The 25,528-nt window shown below is 43.6% G+C and overlaps 1 protein-coding gene across 1 annotated transcript; it reads right to left on the bottom strand.

Moving 5' to 3' along the window:
• Nucleotides 1–1,921: 1,921 nt before the first annotated feature.
• Nucleotides 1,922–14,946, bottom strand: NXF3 (nuclear RNA export factor 3). Its single transcript, XM_045068329.1, has 19 exons — nucleotides 14,566–14,946; nucleotides 10,090–10,264; nucleotides 9,715–9,868; nucleotides 8,899–8,982; nucleotides 8,700–8,804; nucleotides 8,506–8,586; nucleotides 7,845–7,952; nucleotides 7,570–7,679; nucleotides 5,750–5,786; nucleotides 5,331–5,399; nucleotides 5,204–5,259; nucleotides 4,955–5,062; nucleotides 4,776–4,834; nucleotides 4,550–4,665; nucleotides 4,415–4,457; nucleotides 3,781–3,853; nucleotides 3,051–3,233; nucleotides 2,587–2,636; nucleotides 1,922–2,476 (listed from the first exon to the last, which is right to left on the bottom strand). The coding sequence occupies exons 1-18, from the start codon at nucleotides 14,765–14,767 to the stop codon at nucleotides 2,633–2,635; spliced, it is 1,767 nt and encodes a 588-aa protein (XP_044924264.1). The 5' UTR covers nucleotides 14,768–14,946; the 3' UTR covers nucleotides 1,922–2,476; nucleotides 2,587–2,632.
• Between the last annotated feature and the right edge of the window lie 10,582 nt (nucleotides 14,947–25,528).

Genomic DNA, 25,528 nt, shown 5'->3' with positions numbered 1-25,528 from the left:
TGGGACAGATGTGCATTTTCCAAATCAAGTGTGTTTTCAAAACAATTTGAGCATAACACCCTCATTGTTAAAATTACTACAGTAATTTCTATTTTAGTAATTTGTTTAAAAGGATAGTTATTAACCTGGTAAGATTAAGTATGGAAATATATATGAATACATATGCACATTTATAATGTTTATATTGTTAACATCTATGTGTCACTGGCATTCAAAAGGAAGATTTTTGTCTCTATACCCATTCATAAATCTTCATTAGGTCCCCATTACATATAAAATTAAGCTTTGGCTTACAGAACACCCAGTGATGACGTGGGAAGGCAGTCTTTCTGCTGACATAGAGAGAATGGATGACAAAAATAGTTTTAAAAACTGGGGTCACAAGAGCACATGGAACAAAAGGAAATGGGTTATGATCTTGATCCTTAACCCAAAGCTTCATTGGGTGCCTAGAAGATAAACATCTGAGCAGGACCCTTGTAAGGCAAAAAAACATCAGAGCTAAGATGGCAGGTTCCCATCCAGCAGGTGTCCTAAGCAGCTGGCAGGTGTCCCAGCAGACACCAGGCTGGGAACCTGTTAGTTTCCTGTGGCCTCAGACCTGTCCGATTTTGACTGAGTAGTCATGTGTTTTATAAACAGGATGGAGAATAAGAATTGAAATAGACATGGAAGTAGTTAGGGGAGCATTTCTAGTTCTCAACAATCGACAGCAGCAACCTAGAGGCTACCCAGGAGGTGCAGGTCTGAAGGGCTGTTTACTTATCTGCTCATGAAGGCACACAAGGTCTGTGCCTCCATTTGAACCCCTTCCTTCCACTATGCTCCTAGGCCTCAAGGGAGGGTCTACTTGTGAACACCTCCCAGAACTGACTCTCAGGGACCTTCCTCATATCAATAATTCCCCATTTCCTCCAGGCCCCAACAGATACCTTACACACCAAAGGGGAGATCTCTGACCTAAAGAAAAAAAAATCTTCCCTCTAAGAGGTTATGTCTTTTCCAAATATTTTTTACCTGACACAATGTACTTTTATAATTAATGAGTTTTCTACATATCATATACAGTATAGCAATACAGACACACATACACACACACACACACACACGTGCACATGTGCACGTGCACACACATACACACACAATGTATTTTCCTGGAAACTAAAGTCTTTAGCTTTCTTTTCTCATTTAGTATCTTATCGCAGTGTTTGTAAATGTGTCTTTATTATTATTATGTTTAGATAGACTTTCATAGACTTTCTGGGCATTACTACTTCATTTAATAAGAATTTCAGGTTGATCTCAGTTATGTGATCACTCTACTGATTTTGATTTTATATACCAAGGATATTTATATCAGTTATACATGAGGATAATTTTTTATCCTAAGATTTTCATGTGCTTTTTTTTTTTAAAGATTTTATTTATTTATTTGACAGAGAGAGATCACAAGCAGGCAGAGAGGCAGGCAGAGAGAGAGGAGGAAGTAGGCTCCCTGCTGAGCAGAGAGCCCGATGCGGGGCTCGATCCCAGGACCCTGGGATCATGACCTGAGCCGAAGGCAGCGGCTTAACCCACTGAGCCACCCAGGCGCACCTTTCATGTGCTTTTTAATGCTGCCTTTCTTCAAATAGGTTTCTTTTCAATAGATATATATGGCTAAGAATGTAACACTATGAGAGACTATGGACACTGAAAAACAATCTGAGGGTTTTGAAGAGGCAGGGGGTGGGAGGACGGGGTACCAGGTGGTGGGTATTATAGAGGGCACGGATTGCATGGAGCACTGGGTGTGGTGCAAAAATAATGAATACTGTTATGCTGAAAATAAAAAAATAAATTAAAAAAGAATGTAACACTATTCTTTTTCTTTTTAATTTTTTCAATTTATTTATTTTCAGAAAAAAAACAGTTCTGAAAAAACAGTTCTATTGTTCTCTGCCTAAAAACATTTGACTAATGCACTAGGGGCACAGAACACTATCCCCATTTATAATAGAATAAGAGAACATCCCCCACCCTGGTAGCCACACAGCCATGGGGCACACACACAGCCTGGGCTTTAAAGAGAAGTCTAAGCATTTGAGTCTCTACCCTACTATTCTCCAAGAGTCACTGACCCTCTTTGTGTCTCCTTTTCTTTCTCTATAGACCAGTGATCAAAATACAGGCGTTGGATGGATTTTTCAGAGATTCAACATAACATGCAATGCCACTATTTATTAAGAAGAGAATCAGGGATCCTGAGTGGGAAACTACACAGTTGGTCTTTGAGCAGATTAGCGTCAGTTAAACGTTGGCTTCCCAGCTCCCAGCAAACCTCCCGCTCAGTCAGAAATTAACTCAGGCTAGAGAAAAAAGATAACAAAGATGATGAAGATGAAGATGACTACAAAAACAGTTTCTTGTCAGGACTGTGTTCTCAGGATCCTGGAGGAGTCTGGGTGAGGGTCTCCTCTGGGATCATGTGCTTGGCCTGGAGGAAGTGAGGAGAGGGAGTTGGGAGATCAGCAGAGCCAGGAACCCTGAGTCTCCTCCCCAGGCCACCCAGTTTGGGTTCATTTGGACTGAATTCCTGAACCTCACCTTGCACTGTGTGAGAACCAATATAGTCCCAGTGGCTGTCATGAAGTTACCTAGTGTGGAGAAAGCACAGGTGACATCCATTAAAACTAAAGCCAGAGACAATCTGACTGCACAGTACCATGTCCCAGTCTATGCAAAAGGAGCACACCACCACATTTATCACAACTTAGGCAATGGAATGAGCCCTGTGGCACAGTGCGTACTGGGAAAAACTCCTGAAACCAAAATGTCTGCCAATAAAGGTACAGGTCCATGGATTTTTAGGAAAGTAATGAACAACTGTTAAAAAAGAAAAGAAAAGTGGGCTAGCTAAAACTAAGTAAGTAAGTAAATGTACAAATAATTTTTTTAAAAAAACCTGCTTATCTTATAAGTAGTGAGTGAACAAATTACCTGCAAGTTGACATGATTCAATCTTGGTTCCTCCCAGCTCCCTCCTATCCCCATGCACCCCCAGCACTTACTTCTGAGACCACTGGAGATTCATCCCAGACTGGGTGGAGAAAGTCTGCCCCATTTCCTGCTGCTTCTGGCAAAGGGTGGGCCAGGAGCTGCAGGAGGGTGTGGGCACTGGGACAGAGGATGTGCTCTGGTTCTCCTTGGGGCTGGCGTCCCTCACAAACAGATCATCATTCACGATGCATAGACTGAAGGGTAAAAATATGGGACCTTAGAAATTGGACAGATTGTCAACCCCACGCCCCAACAATGATCCTGCTCCCACTGCCACTCAGCAAGCAAGTTCTTTCCATACCCCTACTGTGCCTGCCACCCAGGTTCCTTGGCTGATACCTCTACTTTTCCTTCACACTTCACAGAGCCAACCTTTGGAGAGACTGTCTAACCAATTTCACTACATTTATAGGTTTATCCCCAAACCACAGGCAAATTTACACCCATATTTACACTGCCAAAGAGTGGACAGTCTAATATCCATTTTTCAGAGGAAGTCACTGTGTCACAAAGAGATCATGTGACTTGACAAAAGTCACAAAGCTAGTGAGTGTTGGGATCAGGGAAAGAACCCATAATCTGATTCCAGAGCCGGTGCTCTTAATCACTAGGAGACACGATTCCTTGGTTATACCTGTTGGCTTTTCACAATTGTGCAACACCCCAAAGACTGTACCTCCCCATTCACATACCCCAGAACTCATACTGAACTGGGTGTTCCACCCACAACAAAGCACTCACCTGTAATTGCTGATAGGAGTAGCAATGAAGGTCCGAGTGAAGGCACGAACAGAATCCTGAGACATGCCTTCCACTTTAACAACGAGCAACAAACAATACCCCCTTAGCATTCCAACATGCTTTACATACTCACATAGCACTCCCCAGTCACGGTCTGACTTGACATTCATGCTGAAGGGGACAGTTGTTCTCTGGGGAGCTCAGGGTGTTCTGAATGGGGAAGGCAATCTATTCCGAGTGACAGGGACCCTACCATGTGCTGGGACCAGTGAAAACCACTTCAAAAGTGCATTTGATGCATTTCTCACAGCTGCTCAAGAGATGGACATCATTAGTTCCATTAACATTTGAGTAAACTTATAGGTTAGGAGCCCAAGGTCACAGAGTAAGGATCTAGGGTCAGAACTGTCCAACTCCACAGATTGTGTCTCTAATGCCCCAGTGGTGTAGGGCAGGCAGGCATAGACCTAATTCAGACCAGGATGATCTGAGGGCAGAGTGGAGATGGGAGAACACAGCGGGAATAGGAAGAGAAAGGAAGGCACCAGGTAAGCTAGGAGAGTTTTGAGAGGGAGCCCAGCCAGCGGGGAGAGAGCAGAGGAGCATCTGGGGAGGAGTTTATGTACACACGCACCTTCCTTGAACACCCCGTTGACAGAGAAGCAGAGCATCCTCTCCTGAAAGGGAAGAGCCCAGGTGCTAAGTCACCTAAACTTCCTACCCACCCATGGCTTTCTGGGTCTGCCCTTGGGATGAAGGAGGTGCTCACCGTCTGGAACCACATGTCCACCACGAAGGAGCTGAGGTCATGCTGAGTTTTGGGCAGTACACAGAGGGAGCGCATGACATCACATTTTGTATGCTTCAGCAGCTGAACACGCAGGGCTATGGGGGGAGGAGAAACAAGCAAAGGTCAGGGGTTGCCACACCCTGGGCCCTGTAATTACCCCTGCACACCCCCTTTCCCTGCCCAGTCTTCCCCATCACACACGCACAGGGGTCCTTGAGCTTCTTCATATTCCTGCTTTCCTTGAAGTACTCGCACAAGCTGCTTCTAGCAGAGAAAGAGGAAAAGGAGGTGGTGGTGTGGCCAGTGTGGGTGATTCCAGGAGCTGCCCTGTGTCTGCTGGGGAGCCACAGGGCCCAGGAACAGAGACTGAGCTTTGCTACTCACGGGCCTGGGTCCTCAGGGCTGAAGGGAATGGCCAGGGAGAAGCAGGCCTCTTCGTGGTAGGCACCGAGGAGACCCTGACGGTCTCTGGAGTCGTAGATCAAGTAGTAACTGTGGGAGAGTAATGACAGCAGTCTATCTCTGTGGTCTGGACCCCAGATGAGATATCAAGACCGAGTCAGCAGTCCTGAGCTTGGGTGCCCCCCACCCCGTCCTAGCCATCCCCTTCCCCAGATTCCCAGGAGTACTCACTGCTGCAGGAATTGCAGGACTAGACGCTTCAGTGCATCAGATCCAAAGAAGCTTCCCTGAAATCACAACAGTCCTCAGGACCACAGTTGTGCACTACCCAAAACCCTGCTTGATCTGCCCTCCTTACCCTGCAGGTTGGTAACCACTTGTGGGCTGCAATACCAACGCTGGTTGGTGAAGGTGACTCCTGGCTATCCTGGGGAAAGGAAGAGGGAGTTGGCAGTGCAGACCAGGAGCTAGTGCTGGACAGTCAGGGAAAGCATGGGCCTCGGGAAGGGTGAGGGTCAGAGGACAGTTGCAAAAGGGCCCTGGAAATTACATGGGCAAGACTACATTTGGGATCACAGTCTTGGGGTTCCTGATGCCCCTGGAGAACGTGGTTGAAGAAGATATAGAGCCCTTGTTGGGTTCCCACGTGGATCTGGACCTCCATGATGTTTAAGGGTCATGAAGATTGTAACTTCTGCAAGACCTAAATGGCTTCAGGGCTGGTTTGGGGCAGCATCAGTGCCAGTAGAGAAGTCAATAATCAAGAAATACACCTACCAGGCGTAATAACTTGGGAAACAATTCCAGGATGGAGCTGCAGAAATCCAGACAAAACAGAATAGTCGGTGAAACTTTGCAGGAGTCCCTCATCATGGGAGCAAGCACAGTTACACCTGACACACAGCCCAGTATGTCCCACCTACACTGCAGTGTCTCAGCCTTCCAGCGCCTTTGGCTCCTCCCTTGCAGATGGACCTAGTGGGAAAGCACATACTCTCTTTTCCCTCTCTCTCTGATTCCATTCCTCTGCTCCACCCCTTCCTCCCCCTCCCACTGGGTGGATCCCACATAGACTGTCCTGAATCCCATCTCCAGTGCCACCAGAAGCAACAGTTGAAGCCCAGGCTTCAGGGCTGCTTTCCACTTTCTTGCTCCCTTCCTTCCTTCCGGTCCCCACCAAAGGCTCCAGAGAGAAGAGGCAATGGGGTGGGAGACGAGGACTCTGCTACCTCACTAGGGGTCCAGCATTCTGTAGGGCCATGACACCCCCCAGGGGTGGCCCAGGATGCTGGGGCGGGGAGGTGACTGGGACAAAACCCAGGAGGCAAGGAAGGAGAGGGAGGGGGATGAAGACAGAAGAGGGAGTGAAGGTAGGAAAGGAGAGATGAGAGAGACATAGGGGAGTAGAGATAAAGGAGGCAGAGAAAACAAAGCAAAGGGAAGGGGGAAAAAAAGCAGCTCTAACCTGGTGGGGGGGTCAGGGAGGAAGAGAGGAGAAGGAGGAAATGGCTCCCTAACTACAGTCCTTTCCCTCATCTGCCCTGGCTGGCCCTGGCACCCAAGGTAAGAATGGAAAACAGGTAGGTGTTAGCCTGGGGGCCCACTGCATGCTGGATGAAACTTTCAAACTTTGTCACCTGCGTGAGCTCAGTCTGAGCTGGACATGGGGAACGAGGCAGCCATGGGGGCAGGAGAACTACCCCAGAAGGAGTAGAGGGTCAAGCCCCAGGTCAGCAAGGAGCTGAGGGTCTGTGGTTCCCTCTTATGATTACTGCCTTCCCTTCCGTTGGCCCCAGTGCACCTGTGCCTGTCCCAGTTGGTTCTTTGCCTGAAGGATCATAACCATATCGGGCTACCCAGGGCTACTCTGAAGGACCAGTCAGGATGATGTGCCTTGTGGAGGGAGGGGAGGGGGCAGTGCCTCTGAGAGGCCTGTCTTCTGCCCTCTCAAGCACCTCTGCCCTCTGCCTTCCATTCCTGCCTCAGGAAGCCCTCTCTTCACTGGCAGTCACCTACTTCTGGCCCTCAGACTCAGGGAACCCTGGTTTCTCTTACAGAGGGCCAAGCTCCTGGCCCTGAGTCAGAGGAATGGATGTCATGATGGCAGACCCGCAGAACCTCGGCCCTCAGCCTGGAATTGGAGGGGGGACACATTTGGTTCAGAAAAAGGAGAGTCCCTCTCAGAACAAGGGAGGGAAGCCCTGTCTTGGCAGGGAGGCAGGAAGTCCTGTCTCAGCATGAGGCCCTGGGTGGGAGGACCCTTGTCAGTCCAGGTCACAGCATGTGGTTCAAGGTGGTCACCCTCGTCCTAGTGAGGAAGGGGAGCCCTGCTTCGTGGATCACGCTTTGGGGAGGGCATCCTAGGGAAGGCTGGGTTCAGACAACGTGCAAAGGGACCTCAGACCAGACAAACTGGTGAGCAGGTCAGACGAAAGGAAGGAGATGTCCAAGCACAGGTGAGGGACACAAAGAGGAGAGCATAGGACTCTGGTCCCCCACCCCACACATACACAAAGGAACAGAGCTGCTGCCTCCTCCAAACAGGAACCGTCAAGCATAGTTCAGAGTCCCACGGGGTGACACAGTGTACAACTGACCATATGTTGGTTGATTTATCAGGGAAGGCGGTGCACAGGGTGCTTCTGTCGGCAGTCATCTCTTCTGGCTGCAGACTTTTGCCCTCGTCCAGCTCCTCTAAAGACATCACCTATAATTATGGGGAGGAAGCACATGGAGCAGAGAAAGATGGCCAGGATGACCCTGCACACCCAGCCCTTCCCTTTTCCAACAAATCCACTTCCCTGACTCTTGTCACCATCCCATGAGCACTCTCACTCTCCTTTCAGAGAAGGATCTGGGTACCACACCTCACCTCACTGTTGGAGAGGTTCAAGTTCTTAATGTCAGTGGCATTCTGCACAGTGTCAGACAGGCCATCCAGCTGGCAGGGTGTCTTGTTTCTCAGGTTCGAGGGTAAAAGCTATGGTGAGGAAAAAGAGTGAGGACCCCCACAGCGGATATCTGAGACCAGTCTGCCTCTTCTACCTAATCTCTCCCACTTTGACCACCAGTCTCGGCACTGGCTCTGAGTCCTCATCTCAGGCATATTCTTCTCATGGGTCTTCAGGGAGGCAGCCATGCTGTGTCTAGGCTTTGGTACCATTTCAATATCATGGGTGATCAAGTCTCCGAGAAGCCAAGAGGAGGGAATCAGAGGGCTGAGAAAGGCCCAGCTGGTACAGCTCCAGCACCAGGCCCTCCCCACGTTACCATCGCTAAGTCTCCTTTCCAGACAGGCTCCTCTGCCCTCGCTTGCCCTGGAATCACTGATGTAGACATACCAGGGGCAAAGCAGACTCTCTGGATGTTAAGGGATTGCTGGGAGCCTCCATATCATTTGTTCATGGTCAGCTGCAGAGTTAGAGATGGGCTCAGTGGCTCTGAGTGTTTGAGGTGGAGATGGGGTGCAATAGGTATTTGAAGAAGATGTGGGCCTGGATGTGGGTGCACAACTAGTCTTGAGTCAGCATTACCTTTGTCTGCTCCACCTTTACTGACTTCAGCTCCTTCTGCACAGAGTGGGGTGTGTCAGAGGGGTAGATAAAGATAGAGATCTGTAGGGAACCCAAGAGGGGCTGGGTAAGTACCAGGAAATCTGACACAAGACCTTGCCCCTCTCCCGCCCCTCTTACCCCTAACTAGCCCCAGTCACGCCCTTGACACTCACCCTTTCATTAGCCTCATCCCAGATCTTGCCATTGACATTCTTCAGTGCAAACGCAACGCTGGCATCCTCAACAAAAAACTGGGCCTGCATTCTCTCATAGTGAAACTATAGGGATAATGGCAAGAGAAAAAAAAAATGAGACCCCAGCCACTACTCATCTGCCCTGTTTCTTCTCATCTGCTTCACTGTTTTCTCTTACCTCAACTGGGGTGAAGGGGACACTGCATTGTCCCTGAATCAGATCCAGCAGCCACTTCTCATCATATTTGATGCCGAATGGAATCTAGGATCCAGAGATGGGAGAAAAGTTGGGAGAAGAGATTGATTGACACAATGGAATCCAAGGTTAAGATAAGACCCAACCATGTCCTGCTTTCATACCTTTTTTGGGCGGGGGGGGGGCTATGGAATAATTTCTTATAATAAGATGTTATCCATCATTGCAAACTTTTGTACCAGACATGCATTTCCTAAATAACCTTTCTTTCCATTCAAACACCTTTCTTCAAATAATCAACTTAAGATGTTTAACATATACTTCCTTTTATAAAGTCCCAAGTGATCCTAGCTCAAGGCAGGATGATGCCTCAGCCTGCTTCTCCAACAGGGATCCCAGAGACTCCTACTTCTTCAGCAGGGACCCCAGAGACTCAACCTCCTCCCACACTCAGCTAGAGCTAAACTGAGCCTTCCAGTGTGGAGTTGCTCCATCTCCTTGGCTGTAGTTTCCTCTGCTCTGTAGTTTCCTCTGCTCTTAGTCAACTTACCTGATTCTCCCTGTAGTCAGTCTGTTCGCTTTATACTGCTTTTCTGAATCTGCCCTTACTTGATCTAGGGTATTAACTAGGATATTAACATATGTGATGTCGAAAATGTGACAATGCTAGTAGTAAAAAATGCCGATTACCCACTCCTCTGCCCCCAGAAAAGTATCTAGCATCTCTGCATGAGTCCAACACAGTTCCCTCTGTTCACCTTCTTCTATGTATTCAGTCCACTTTGCCAGGATACTCACAATGATCTTGAACCATTTCCCTGTGGTCTCATCCTGCTTCTCCTGCTCCATTCTTCTCTCTGGAGGCTTTTGCTCTCCCTCCATGTTAGTCTGGGTTTGGTCTTGTTTCTGAGAATTGCCTCTCCGATGACATGGTGGAACAGCATAGGGAGCGCTGAGGGGAAGTGGAGAGAAGGAAGTAGGCCACACGTGCTCAGAAAGTCTTCCATTACACATTTGCCCACTGATACCAGGGTACAATAAAGTTTGCTCAACCATTAACCTGATTCTATCATTCTTCACTCTTCTAGGTTGGAGAAGAGAATGACATATTCTACCTCAGGCCTATGTACTCCACTGGCTGGTACATTTCAGCTATGCTGACTGGTCACTTACTATCTCACTCGGGTGCTCATGTGAGCGCCATTTGTTGCTGGATCTCCATCTTGTTGCTGGTGGGATGAAGGATGAATGCCAGAACTAATTTGTTCAGACCAGTTGTTGTATCTCCTTCGGTAAATACCCCAGCATCTTGTTCTTCTTTTTAAGGGGTTACCCACATCATTATGTCCTGAAATTGAGAACAACACATCAGTGGTCCCCATACCACAAACGGTTCTGGGGAAATATCATGGGTTGTGAAGAAACATCACTGACTTTATCATCTAAAATCAAATAGATCACAGTGCCAAAGAGGTTGACAAACTTCTCTGTGGTTCCATTTTGTGGAAGATGAGAGGTGGGGAGCACTTGCAGCCAAGAAGAACACAAGCACAGAAGAAATGGTTTGGGCCTAGGGTTTAATCTGTGACATTAGCCCTTGCTCTGCCATTTTCAGGCTGGGTGACCTGGGACAAGTTGCCTGTCATCTCTAACTCACAGTTCCCTCCTCTGCCCTAGGGGGATAACAAAATTCACCCTGAAAGTTTGGTGCTATGGTTCAAGGGTCAACGGTGAGTTCCTGCCTGAAGAAAGAATTAGAGAAGTGAAAGTTAGATCCAATGACAGTATCCAGAAAAGCCAGGAGAGACACAATATGGAGAATACCAAAAGAGAGAAGGAGATAATTAAGGGAGATGTAGAGAGCATATCTAACACATGCTTCATTTGAGTCCTGGAATGAAGGAGAGGGCAACGTGGAGAAGTGGCATTTGAAGCAATCTTGCTTGAGAACTTTCACAAAGTAGCAGGATGGTCAAGTCAGTATAACAGCACTAATATGAGACAAAGGATGCTTTAAGGGAAAACATTCCTAAGGAAAAGATGTGCATTTCACAGTGGCATTAATGTAGAACAACTCGGGAAATTTGTGACCAGAAGTCTCAAACTAAAAGAAGTATTAAAGGTTCTTCAGGTAGAAGAAATACGATCCCAGATTGAGGCACCAAGATGCAGGAAAGAAAGACTAGTAACATTTGTGAATATGTAGGCCAGTCTAAATGAGTATTGACTATGTAGCACCAGGACACTAATTTCTTCTAGGGGTTTAAATATACACACCAATTCATGGCAAATTCATGGCAAAACACTGGGAGGGCGTGAGTGGAATCAAAGTGTTCCAAGGTTCCTTCACTGTCTGAAGAGCTTTAAAGAAGTAATTTACATAAGACCGTGAAAAGGAAAAAAAAATAATTATAGGTTTTTTTTTTTTAAATACTTGAGACACAGGTGTATGTGTTTTAACTCCAAAGCTTGTTATAATGCATAATCAAAGTTGATATCCAGGATCTATAATGAACTCCTCAAACTCAACACACACGAAACAGGCAAACATATCAAAAAATGGGCAGAAGATATGAACAGACACTTCTCCAGTGAAGACATACAAATGGCAATCAGACACATGAAAAAATGTTCATCATCACTAGCCCTCAGGGAGATTCAAATTAAAACCACATTGAGATATCACCTTACACCATTTAGAATGGCCAAAATTAACAAAACAGGAAACAGCATGTGTTGGAGAGGATGTGGAGAAAGGGGAACCCTCTTCCACTGTTGGTGGGAATGCAAGTTGGTGCAGCCTCTTTGGATAACAGCGTGGAGATTCCTCAAGAAATTAAAAATAGAACTCCCCTATGACCCTGCAATTGCACTCCTGGGTATTTACCCCAAAGATACAGATGTCGTGAAAAGAAGGGCCATCTGTACCCCAATGTTTATAGCAGCAATGGCCACGGTCGCCAAACTGTGGAAATAACCAAGATGCCCTTCAACGGACGAATGGATAAGGAAGATGTGGTCCATATACACTATGGAGTATTATGCCTCCATCAGAAAGGATGAATACCCAACTTTTGTAGCAACATGGATGGGACTGGAAAAGATTATGCTGAGTGAAATAAGTCAAGCAGAGAGAGTCAACTATCATATGGTTTCACTTATTTGTGGAGCATAACAAATATCATGGAGGACAAGGGGTATTAGAGAGGAGAAGGGAGTAGGGGTAAATTGGAAGGGGAGGTGAATCATGAGAGACTATGGACTCTGAAAAACAACTCAGGGGCTTGAAGTGGCAGGGGGGTGGGAGGTTGGGGTACCAGGTGGTGGGTATTAGAGAGAGCATGGATTGCATGGAGCACTGGGTGTGGTGAAAAATAATGAATACTGTTTTTCTGAAAGCAAATAAATTAATTTAATTAAAAAAAAAGTTGAAAATCACCAGACAAGATGATTTTGAAGTCTTAACTTTACAATTCGATGGCTTCAAGTCCCAATGGATTTTTTTTTTTTAGTTTTTTTTTTCTCCATTTTTAAAATTCTTTTATAAACATATAATGTATTTTTATCCCCAGGGTTACAGGTCTGTGAATCGCCAGGTTTACACACTTCACAACACTCACCATAGCACATACCCTCCCCAATGTCCATAACCCCACCCCCTTCTCCCAAACCCCCTCCCCTCAGCAACCCTCAGTTTGTTTTGTGAGGTTAAGAGTCATTTATGTTTTGTCTCCCCCCCAATCCCATCTTGTTTCATTTATTCCTTTCCTACCCCCCCCAAACTCCCCATGGAGCATCTCCACTTTCTCATATCAGGGAGATAATATAATAGTTGTCTTTCTCCAGTTGACTTATTTCACTAAACATGATACCCTTTACTTCCATCCATGTTTTCATAAATGGCAAGATTTCATTTCTTTTCTTTTGATGGCTGCATAGTATTCCAAAAATACATTATACTCTTAAGGGTAAATGCTACAAGAATGGCTATAGAATGTTTAACTGCCCAGCCAAAAGAGGTAACAATTTATATATATATATATATATATATATATATATATATATATATATATATATATATATATATATATAAAGGAGTGCCTGGGTGGCTTCATCAGTTAAGGGGTCCAACTTTTTAAAAGATTTTATTTATCCATTTATTTGAGAGAGAGAGAGAGGAAGAGATGGGGGGGCAGAGTGGAAGGGAGAGGGAGATAATCTCAAGCAGACTCCACGCTGAGCAAGAAGCCCAACTCAGAGCTCCGTCACACAATCCTGAGGTCATGACCTAAAGATCATGACCTGAGACGAATCCAAGAGTTGCCACCCAGGTGTCCCAAGGGTTTGACTCTTCATTTCAGCTCGGGTCATGATCTCAGGGTTGTGAGATCAAGCCATTCTCTCTCTCCCTCTCCCCCTGCCCCTCCCCACCCCTATCTCCTTCTAAAAGAAAATATTAAATCATTTCAAGGACAGGAGAGGAAAAGGGCCTTACCACAGGCAGAAATAAATGTGCAGTTAATATGGTATACAGAAACCAATTTATATCTATATTTACATTAAAAGTTTCAGACTGGATATTCCAAATAGAAAGATCGGTATTAGAAGATTAGAAAGATTAGAAAGAAAAAATTCCATCAAACTCTCCATAAGGAGACACATGCAAAATTTAAGGATTTAGAAAATTTGAAAATAAAAATAAAAGTTGGCAAAATGTATACCATTTACCCACTAACCTACTGAAAGCTCGTATACCCATATTACTAAAGGGAAAGGTACTCTTTCAAGGAAAAAATAAAAAACATTACTAGAGAAAAGAGGGAGCTTTTGTTGTGATGAAAGCTTCAATGCAAAAAGAAGCCACTAATACAGAATTCTAAACTTGTGTGTGTGTCTTAACACAGAGCCAAAACATGCAAAGCAAACATGACCGTAAAAGGAGAAATGGATAAATTCACGATTACAGGGGGAAAACACCTCCTTGAGTGACATAAAATGGCAGATATAAATTCTACTAGGTGGAGATTTTAAAATGAGAGTTAAGTAAATTAATAAATTTGCTTAATTGGCATGGAACAGTGCACATAACCACTACAACATGGAACATTCCAGAATTGGTTATATGCTGGGCTATAAGGCAAACCTCAAGAAATGTCTATGGAGGTAGTATAATCTACCCTGAATAGTTGATGTAAGAGTCAGGGGTAATGGTGGGTTCTATGCCCCTCCCCAACCTCTAGTATGTATCCAAAGAATGTTAGTTTTCACCACCACCACCGCCACCCCCCGTCCCCTTTGCCTCCCACTCAGCCAACCTAGAAGACCCTCCCCACTCTCCAAACTCTGGACCCGTGAGGATCATATAAGTCAGGTCTATCCCCTCAACCAGTGTGTGTCGGGGGGATGGGGCGGAATTCACATCAGCCATGACCACTTCCACAGAAGAGGAGGTTTTCCATGTGGAACCAGGATGGGAATGTCAGGACCCAACAGCCCATTTCCTCGAGAGTGGAGAACAGGTAGCCTGGCCCCTCTCCACACTTCCTTTTAATGGGGGTTGGCTGGGTGTCCGGTGGGTGGAGAAAGGGACCCAGAACCCCTCATACCCTCTGGAAACCTGAGACCAAGGCCTCATGCTGACCAACTCACCCATGGTGTGGACTGAAGGCAGTGGCCCGTCACCAATATCCTCCCAGGTTGCTTGTGAAGAGAATCCGTGGGGTCTGGAGCTGGATGTTTGGAGATGATCAGTGACGGCTGCTGAGGAAGGTGAGAGCAGGCCACAAACCACTTGGTCAGCGTCACACAAACAAGAAGGAGTCTTTACAGGAAGTCCCTTCCTTAGAGGCATGGAGAAGAGAGCATTGGCTGCCAGAGGAGGCTTTACTTCATATAATTACTGTCCCCTAAATTTGTTACCAGCCTACCAAGGAACTGTTTCCAACTGAATCAGCCCTGCAGAAAAGGCCAACTAGAATCAAGAGGGGTGGGACCCAGGTATCTGCAGCTACAAACAGGGAACTCTGTATGCCAGGCTCTGTATCCACTGCAACACATCTTGTTCCCTCATTCAGCCAACCCAGAGAACTCTGAGTGCCAGCTATAGGGCAGGCTCTGGATTTGCTACATTGCATCTGTTCTGTCATGGATTCCTCACGAAGGGACTCTGATATCAGCTTTGCAAGTTTGCTGTGGCTTAATGAGGTGCCAGAGCTGGTTTGGAGTTATTCAGATGTTACCTGGAGAAACAGAGACTACAGCTGAGCTCCATGGAATGGCAGTGACATGCCCATGCATATGTAGCCTAGCTAAATTCTTACTGCAATATGTGGGACTTTTTTTTTTTTTTAAGTTAGAGCAAAATAACAGAATGTTCTGAAAATAATCACATGACTGGCATTATCTCTGTAAGGACCCATTTAACCAGAGGCTTCCATTAAGGTTAAACAGCAATCTTGTTGTTTAACCCTTAAACTGTCCCTGCTCCCCTTCCCCCCAGGGGACTGACTTAAAAACAAGTTGGAAACCAGCCCCAGGTAACAAAGCCCAGATACAAGGGTGGGTCAGGCCAGGTGGAGACAGCTGATCAGTGGGGGGTTGCTTACTGTCTCCCTAGCTACCAAGGGGTATGGGCCTGCCCTTTGGGAGCCTTTTGGGTACCAATTCTAATGAGGGTGATAGGCTAGATCAAATGTCTACTATAGGGTAAATTGTAATTCAATTGTTCACTTACGTGTGACCTAACATGACTGTGGAGTTTCCCGTGTGTATTACAATCTCATTGGCCACCTGTGCGTGGCCAGGCCCGGATGCATGGCCTTTGACCTTAAAAGCTAGTCTGTGAAACAGAGAAAGGTCGCCCTCTCTAAGAGGCGCGGCCCTGGCTGGTCAGTTTGATTCTTGATGCTTGGCGTGGAAGGAAGTAAGAATTTACAGAAGTAAGTCAAGCTTTGCTTGACCTTCGCTTTATATCAGTCTCGCTCCTTTAATCACGGACCCATTTTGGGGGGGGGCATAACAATCTCCAGCTCATTCCAGAGACATAATAACAAACAAAGAAACTTACCCTCCCCCACCAAAAAGACAAAAAGAAAACCAAAAACAACACACACACACACACACACACACACACACACACACACCAGACCTGGAAACTAAAAAGGAAATAGCAGAGTTTGGTGAGTCACCATAATGAGAGTAAAATGAAACAAATCATACCTTTTCCTTTACCAAAAAATATAGTCAGTATAGGTAGATGCCCCTTGTGGTAATGATGAAGTTCTAGAACCTAGATGAGGTTTGGTGGGCTGAGGTCTGGAGCCGATGACCAAGAAAGAATTCTTGAGACATCTTTGGTGCAAAATGGTGGTTTATTAAAGCACGGGGACAGGACCCGTGGGCAGGAAGAGCTGCTGCCCCAGGTTGTGAGGGTAGGCATGTTATATACCTTGCGGTTGGGGGAAGGTGAGGGGAAGGGATGGGAGGTTTCAACAGAGTTTTCAAATGTTAAGGAGGGCCTACAAGGTGCCGCGGGGAGGCCTTGCCCTTATGGCTTGATCAATGCCGTCTTTAGGTCAGGCACTAACATCAAGATAGTTGGGAGATTCTTGGTGGGGTGTTATGATCCTGCTATCATTTACATTCCCTTCTACCTCAGCCTCCTCCAGTTTATGGTGGGGAGGGAGACATTAGGGCTTCAGGAACTGAGAGTTATTTGCCTCTGGAAATTTGTGCTATTGATAAGGTAACCTCCCTGTTTAGGTCTCTAGGACATCTGTAGAGCAAGGGAGATTCCTGTTCTGCAGGACTGCGATCCCTGCAAGTTAACTATTTATCGTTTTATGGCAGTCAGGGGTGTCTGAGGAATGCTACACATATTACGGAGGGGAGCGGGTGAAGAGGGGGTGCAAGGCGCCAGCTTTTGCTCTGTCCTCAGCCAGCCTCCTGCTCCCTCATCAGTCAGAGACAACTATAGTTCTGAAAGTCTCAGACCAGAAGGCTTTGCAAAGCATAAAGAAGGAGGGAGGCACCTGGGTTCCGGTGCATTAATGAGAACACTCTGGAATTTTCCACTACTCTTTGGAATTTTCTACTCTTTACCCACAAATCCCTTCCTGGATCTCCATGCCCTGAGAGAGAAAATTCAGTCCCTTAGAGAGGTGAAGAAAACTCTGACATTTGGGGGCAAAGGAAGTGTAAGACAGAAACACACACACACACACACACACACACACACAAACGGTTAAATCTAAAGCTGAAGTTTCTATTTGCTAATTAAACAGCATCATGTGAACATTTTCATAACATGGTAAGTATATGTGAACTTTTCTTGTGAATTGGCTATTAGATGTTTTCAAGTGTTTCTCTCAACAAATTTGCCTAATTGCAAAATGCTAAACATTAAAATGTATACTTAGAAAATGAAATCATTCTGCACCTTCCATCTGTATGATCCCCTCACCCCAACTCACAAATATACAAGACATCCAATGTAAATAGATTGGTACACGTTTTCCAGAGGTGTTTCCCTTCATGTAACATGTACTCCTACCTTAAAATATTTGTGTAGTTATGTGGTTATAGATACACACTTTTAAAAATTTGCAATCACATAAGTAATTTTCTACAAATTGGTTTTTTCACTTACTTATTACAACATCTCCAGGTTGCCATTTCTTCAGTTAATGCAGTATGGCATCTTTCCAGATGTGTACTGGAGAAGCATTTTGCTTTTTATGTAAATTATTTGTTATTGTTCGCCCCTTTCTCCACTGATAAACAAAAGTCCTCCATTTTCTAGCCCAGTAGCACGAATTCTGTAATATTGTTTGCAAAAATGTACTCCCATCTTTTCAAACTTTTTTTTTCTTTTGATAGTACAGAAATTGCTTTAATTTTCATGGGTTTTCTTCATTTAAAAACAATACAGCTACAACAGAAAACAAAACAAGAAACACTTAGAGTTGCATCAAATACTAGCCCAATGAGAATTCATCATTCAAAGCATCGAAGGCTTCAGGGCACAATGGAAAAAAACTTCACACCTAATTTTACGTGTGTAAATAAATGGGGAAAATAATTGAATAAGGTTATTGGAGATACCATGTAAAGTGCCTCTGGCTTAAAATAGTCCTGTAAATGATCATTTCCTTCCCTCCATGGAGGTCGCTTTTCCTCTGCTTCTGGTTGAGACACACACACCACCCCCAGGACAGTAGTATCCTTGTGGCCCCCTATCCAGGCCTCCAGGCCTGGGGAATGGGATTTCATCTCCAGAATCATCTTTAAGACAAAGGCACTGGGGAAAAGGTTGTTTGAGTACCCTGTCAGCATGACATGAACACCTGGGGCATTCAAAACCAGATATGTGACCCAAGAAAAACTTTTAACTCTGTTACAAACTTAATTGGACAAATAAAAAGGAAGCTAAAGGGGGAAAAAAATCCTTCTCTATCCCAAACAGAAATGTCACATATAAAGAACGCAAATTTTGGGAAAATGCATGGAATGAGTTTTAGAGGCAAATGTTTAATATCCTATTATATATATAAATCTGATTAAGGAAAGATTATCATTTGAAGTCCACTGAAATAATTCAAATAAGAGCTATACATTACAAATTTATAAGATTAAACATGTACAAAACAATTACACATGCTTGTATGTATGTTTGTGTGTGCATATATTTCCATATGTGTGTGTGTATATAACATGGAGAATTGCATATACAGATTGTGGGCAAAATTTTGAAGAATACTTATGTTCATGTAAATGTACCTATATATTACTGTGCACAGGGAAGTATATCTGGGGAATATAAATGAAATTATCAAGGAAATACATCTTGCGGTGAAGATAAAAAATTCATACAAAAATATTTTTCAATAAATACACATTCCTACATTGCATTTGATTTTGAAATAAACACATTAATCTGAAATCCAAAAAAAACCGACATAAGATTTTATAGCATGGTAGTATATACCCGGTTGGAAATTTCACTACAAAAATTGTATATGTGTGTGTGGCTTAATTGTATGTATCCAAATCCATATAGTTTTTTCACATTATTTCTGTCTCTCAATCATACGCCTATAGGTCTCCTGTTACAGTTGTTACATACGTACATATATGTATATATATCGGTTCCTGTTATAGTTGGGAGGGAAGGGCTGAAGAAAAGTTCTTGCTACTGAATTTAATGTGCATGGGCTCTGACTCACCCTTAATGCTTCCTTTGACACAAAATCTCCAGAAGCTTCCCTCTGATTGGGACCTTGCTCCATTCCTCCTTCCTCCTTCCAAGGTTCCCTGGTAAATGATGGCTAAGCTGCCGTTCTAGATATGTTCATCAGATGACACGGACCTCCAATTCCTGAATTTTCTCCAGTGAAAAATATTATTTGGGAAATGGAGAGAAGAATCAATTAAAAGCTACATTTTGCACTGTGAGCAATGAAAGGGCATATGAATCAAAATCATGCTCAAAATTCTTTACCTAATGATTTTCTTCTTCTTTGTGGTTTCACAGAGAGAAATCATAGTAATAACATCACACAACTTTTAGAGGGCTGGTGGAGATTATAAGCCTGAGGTGGGAGCAGAGAGGGCAGAAAGCGTTCAGGAAATTTCTACAATTGTCTTGTTAAGTATTAGAAAGTTTTTCTCAGCATGCCAAACTGCTGTGTAAGGAATTTCCACATTGGTTTTTCCAAGGGATGAGGCAGGTTATAAGGTATTTCCTGCCTGTTGTATCTGGTTAGTCCCCACCATCTCCTATTCTGCTGGCTAATGCCTCCTTAGCCTCCAGTCTCAGTTTAAACATTCACTTCCTGTGAGAAGTCTCAGTCACACCCTACTGGTTTAATTACCTTTAGGCATCTAGTCACTCCATCACCTTTACCATCTCCAGGTACACATTTCATGTGAAATGGGACAAAAGACTGTGAGCTCAAAGTGTTCTCCTGGGCTGTGGCTCCACAGGGTGGGCTAAAGATTCTGAAGCTTTTCAAATATTTTTTACCTGAAGATTTGCCACGGATTTATCTCTCCTACTTTTTTTTTGGGGGGGGGGGTGGTGACTCAGTCGTTTGAGCGTCTGCTTTTTTTTTTTTTTTCAGCATAACAGTATTCATTATTTTTGCACCACACCCAGTGCTCCATGCAATCCGTGCCCTCTATAATACCCACCACCTGTTACCCCAACCTCCCACCCCCCACCATTTCAAACCCCCCAGTTTGTTTTTCAGAGTCCATAGTCTCTCATGGTTCACCCCCCCTCCAATTTCCCCCAACTCCCCTCTCCTCTCTAATTCCCCATGTCCTCCATGCTATTTGTTATGCTCCACAAATAAGTGAAACCATATGATAATTGACTCTCTCTCCTGATCTATTTCACTCAGCATAGAGGAGGATGTTCAGGACAGAGGTCCGTTCAGAAATTGAACGGTTGTTCCACAGACAACAATGAGGACATGTACCTCAGAGAAGCTGTCGAGGCTGCAGACTGATGCTTTGTTCTCTAAAAAGATCCAATGAAAGTACTGTAATGACAGTCTGTGAGTTTTAGGAGATGTGGTTTTGCATGGCAGGGAACAAGTGAAACTTCCAGAGGTAGAATTGTGAGTTAGAAAGTTGTTCGCGGAGGTGGTGATATTTTCTTCACTCTGAAGCATAATTAACATACAGCATTATATTAGATTCATGTGTACAAATTAGTGATTCAATAATTTTGTACACTACTCAGTACTCCTCAGAGTAAGTGAACTCTTAATGCCCTTTATCAATTTCACCCATCACTCCACCCACCTCCTCTCTGGTAACCACCAATTTGTTCTCTTTAAGAGTCTGTTTTGTTTTGTTTTCTTTCTTTTCTTTCTTTCTTTCTTTCTTTCTTTCTTTCTTTCTTTCTTTCTTTCTTTCCTTCCTTCTTCTTCTCTTGTCTTTTTTCCCTCTAGTCATGTGTTTTGTTTCCTAAATTCCAACTATAGTGAAATAATATATTATTTGTCTTTTTCTGACTGATTTATTTCACTTTGCATTGTAAACTCCAGGTCCACCCATGTTGTTGCGAATGGCAAAAATCTCATTCTTTTTTATGGCTGAGTGATATTCCATCACACACACACACACCATGGGATATATACCATATATACTCGACTATAGATAGATAGATAAATGTACACCATATGTATGTGTGTGTGTATATATAATATCTATCGATCGATCTGTATCTAGATATCTAGATAGATAGATATCTACCTATCTACCTAGATATCTATCTATCTAGATATAGATCGATCGATAGATAGATAGATAGATCACATCTCCTTTATCGAAATGAGGGAACAGAAAGCAAGCTGAGGGCAAAGTAGAAGGTGACATCCCACAAACCACCTCCCATGGGATATATGCGACTTTCCTCAGGTGCTCCTGGCTGCCCTAAGGGAAAAACAAATAGCTATCTTGTAGAGATGGCAATACTGCAAGACCTGAGTCTCACTTAATTTACAAATGTCCTAGTGATTTACAAGGAAGAAGCTTTCTTATCATAACCTAACTTCCAGAGGCCCATAATTCAGTTCCTGAAACCCTAACATCATCCTCCCCTCCATAAAATGGAGGGAGGCTAAGGTGGAAGGAAATATAAATAAAGTTGAATTTCCTCTAAACCTAAAGTTTGTGGACAGGGACGTGTGAAAGGAAGAGTGGGGCATTCCACCAAAAAACTCCCAACTGTCTTCATGTTGGTACCTCATTAGAGAAAAACAAAACCAAAGCAGCTTGTCTTGGCAATAGCCAGGCCTCCATTATCCCAAGAGTCTTCTTTACCATAGGACAGCCCTTCTGAACACCCTCTTTGTCCACCTCCCCAACTCCTGAGTATATAATCAGTCACTCCTCGGGATCACAGAGCAGCAGCTCTTTCTGCCAACAGGTCCTGTTCCCATTATTTATTTAAATCACCTTTTTCCACCAGAGATGTCTTAAGAATTCTTTCTTAGTCATCAGCTCTGGACCTCACTTATATTCTAAAACTTCATCACATTCACCTATGGATGAATATTTGGGTTACTTCCATATCTTGGCTACTGTAAAAAATGCTGCAACAAACATAGGGGTGCATATAGCTTTTCAAATCAGTGTCTTCATTTTCTTTGGCTATATACTCAGTAGTGGAATTACTGTATCACATGGTAATTCTATTTTTAATTTTCTGAGGAAGCTCCATACAGTTTTCCACAGTGTCTATACCAATTTCCTTTCCCACCAACAGTGCACCTTTTTCTCCACATCCTTGTCAACAAGTTTGGAAGTTTTTAAATAATTTGCTTTGTGAGATGTTCTTAAATATATTTCAGAATATTTAAATAAATTTCAAAAATCATTTAAAAAAACACTAAAGAAGGAAACAAAAATTTCCATTAGCCCCCAAGGAGATCTCATCTTTCCTTATATTCTCACTAATTACGTATGTAATATGACACTGACTTCTATTTTAATCTGCATAATAACGATTAATCCTTTGATGTAACCACAAAGTCCACATAGTCATTCCTTCTTTACAGATGAGGAAACTGAGCCTCAGATTCCAGGCATGGCTGCAGCTAAAGCACCTGTGTGACCTGCGCTGCCTTGTGATTTCAATAAGTTCTGGCAAGGACCCCATGAAGAAGAGAATCCTCACTCCCTCAACAGGGAAGTTGGTGCTTGGGGCCTTAATGTCCCACACTGTCACATGTCATGCTCCTATTCATTGGCTGAGCCCAGAATGGAACCCACATCTTCTGAAGCCATTATTGGATATACTTTTGTAAGCTTTGTTTATGAACATAATGGGAATTCACACTCGGTTTAGACAGTGTGGAAAATACACTCAAGAATGTGGGGAGAAATGCAAATAACTAGCAAAGCCACAGAACACTCACAAACATAGTAAACTTTTGGGGTTCCCTTCTTGACACCTGAAAACTATTTAAAACTCTAGCTTCAATTTATTGTGACTATTGGAGACAAGTTTTTGTTTCTATTTCTACTATTTATCACTCTGACATCTGTTACGCAGATATTGCTTTTAACAGAGAAGGAAAGTTATGTATCCTTTCTCCATGAAAGCGAATGAACAATTGTAGGAATGTCATTGGCAAGGACTGGGGGAATATGTGTTGCTCAAAAAGGATTTGTCTTCTCAAAATTAAAATGTTTCATTTTTAAGCGTTACAATTAAAATCTGCATTACAACATGTTTGCTGATAGGTAACACAAACTACAGAATTTGAGGTTAAGATGAAGATGCCTGCACACATATTCATGGGCACTTTGAACAAAACCCTTGAACCTGACTAATTTGGCAGTGCACCAAAACCCAGTTGAAGGACCATTCGTTACTTCCTTAAAACAAATATGGCTGGATACAAATCAACCCTTGACCTCCCATCAAAACAACCCATTTTCAGGAGCTGGGAAAAGAATTTATTTGGCAGAAGGCATGAGCAGGGTGTTTGCTTAAAGTGCAGAGGTGAATGTCCACAATGGAAGGAAAACTGACTTTCTACTCATGAAAGTGCGATGTACACATTACACAGTAGATTCAGCACTAAAGTGAACATGGGAAGAAAATGGTTGAAAGCCTCAAACTTGACAAGCTTTTCCCAGTAGAAATCCCAGGGAGATGAGATCGTGCCTTGTGCCAGCATAAACAGCCACACTTCACGTATTTCAACCTGGTCCTCACACTTAACTGGCTGCCACAGCCTAGGATCTGCCTGTTGCTTCACTTCCTTATGTGAAAAATGGACCCCAGGACAAATTCAGTTTGTTTGGTCTCCACCCACCATGCTGGCTTCATCTTTAAGACAGGATAGTGCCAAATCTCACTGGTTGTAGACCTGTGAACAGGAGGGAAGCAGATTTGGATTTGAGCCCCGTTTCCATTACCTTCTAGCACAGTGGTACCCAAGTTTGCTCACCATGCACTTAGGTGAGAGAAAAAAAAATTAATGTAGAGACCTTTTCTTCTGTATAACTGGTCTGGTTGTCTGCAGTGGTTCCATCTACACCTGGCTTTGTCTACATGAGCAAACTCTGTCTCTCTCCTTGAGAATGTGCACAGTCTCTCAAATTTTTCTTGCTGTCTACCCAATCATTCTCCATCACGAAATCACCTGACACTCGCAGCTGGGTCATATTGCTCTCCTGTTGACCATCAGCCATCACACTGAACACCAACGTCAGACTAAGTCACCCTGTGACCATGATAATAATAAAGTGAGATTTTAAAAAAGAACCAACAAGAGCACAGTCAATACAGTAAAGTTGCAGGATGCACATTCAACATACAGAAATTAGTTACACGTCTGTATACTAACAGTAAACCACTGAAAATAAGATACAAATAAAATAATCACGTTTACACTAGCATCAAAAACAATAAAATACTTATGAATCAATTTAACCAAGAAGGTGACATATCTATATGCTGAATTGATGAGAAGAAGACACAAATAAATGGAATGATACTCCATGTTCGTGGATGGAAAGAATTAATATTGTTAAAATATCCACACTATCCCCATATAATCTATAGATTCAGTGTGAACCCTATCAAAATGCCAGTGCCATTTTTGCACAAACAGAACCAAAAAGAAACACTTAAATTCATATGGAACCACAAAAGACGCAGAATAGCCAAAGCAATTTGAGAAAGAAGAACAAAGCTGGAGGCATCACACCTTCTGATTTTCAACTATATTACAAAGCCATCATAATCAAACAGTATGGTACTGGCATAAAAACCTACACATGGACCGGTGGAACAGAACAGAGAGCCCAGAAATCAACCCACACATAACCGGTCAACTAATATTTAATAGGAGAGCTAAGAATATTCAACGAGGAAAGGACAGTTGGTTCAAAAAACTGGTGCTGGCAAAATACCAACAGCATTTTTCAGAATGTTGGGATGAACAATCCTAAAATTTGTATGGAAACAGAAAAGACCCCAAATGCTAAGGAAACGTTGAAAAAGAAAAACAAAGCTGGGGGTAACACGTTGTCTGATTTCAGGCTACATTACGTAGCTGTGATCACCAAGACAGCATGGTACTGGCACAAAAACAGACACATAGACCAATGGAACAGAATGGAGAGCCCAGATATGGACCCCTCAACTCTATGGTCAAACAATCTTTGACAAAGCACAAAAAAATATCCTATGGAAAAAAGACAGTCTCTTCCATAAGTGGTGCTGGGAAAATTGGACAGCTATATACAGACGAATGAAACTGGATCATTCACTTACACCATACACAAAGATAATTCTAAATGGATGACTGACCTCAGTGTAAGACAGGAATCCATCAAAATCCTAGAGGAGAACATAGGCAGGAGCCTCTTTGACATCGGCCACAGCAACTTCTTTCAAGACACCTCTCCGAAGATAAGGGAAATAGAAGCAAAAATGAATTTCTGGGACTTCATCAAGTTAAAAAGCTTCTGCACAGCAAAGAAAACAGTCAACAAAACAAAGAGGCAACCCGTAGAATGGAAGAAGATATTTGCAAATGACACTGCAAAGGGCTGGTTTCCAAGCTCTATAAAGAACTTCTCAAAC

The sequence above is a fragment of the Mustela putorius genome, unplaced genomic scaffold (assembly GCF_011764305.1).
Source record: "Mustela putorius furo isolate JIRA1106 unplaced genomic scaffold, ASM1176430v1.1 tig00003901_pilon_pilon_pilon, whole genome shotgun sequence".
NCBI classification, from domain to species: Eukaryota; Metazoa; Chordata; class Mammalia; order Carnivora; family Mustelidae; genus Mustela; species Mustela putorius.
This window is presented reverse-complemented; position numbering and strand designations above follow the sequence as displayed.

Coding starts and splice junctions, on each gene's coding strand:
- NXF3 (XM_045068329.1), bottom strand. CDS start 14,767: ATGCCTCTAAGGAAGGGACTTCCTGTAAAGACTCCTTCTTGTTTGTGT. Junction 4,835..4,954: donor AGCCCTGAGGACCCAGGCCC/GTGAGTAGCAAA, acceptor TTTCTCTGCTAG/AAGCAGCTTGTGCGAGTACT. Junction 3,854..4,414: donor CAACGGGGTGTTCAAGGAAG/GTGCGTGTGTAC, acceptor TCGTTGTTAAAG/TGGAAGGCATGTCTCAGGAT.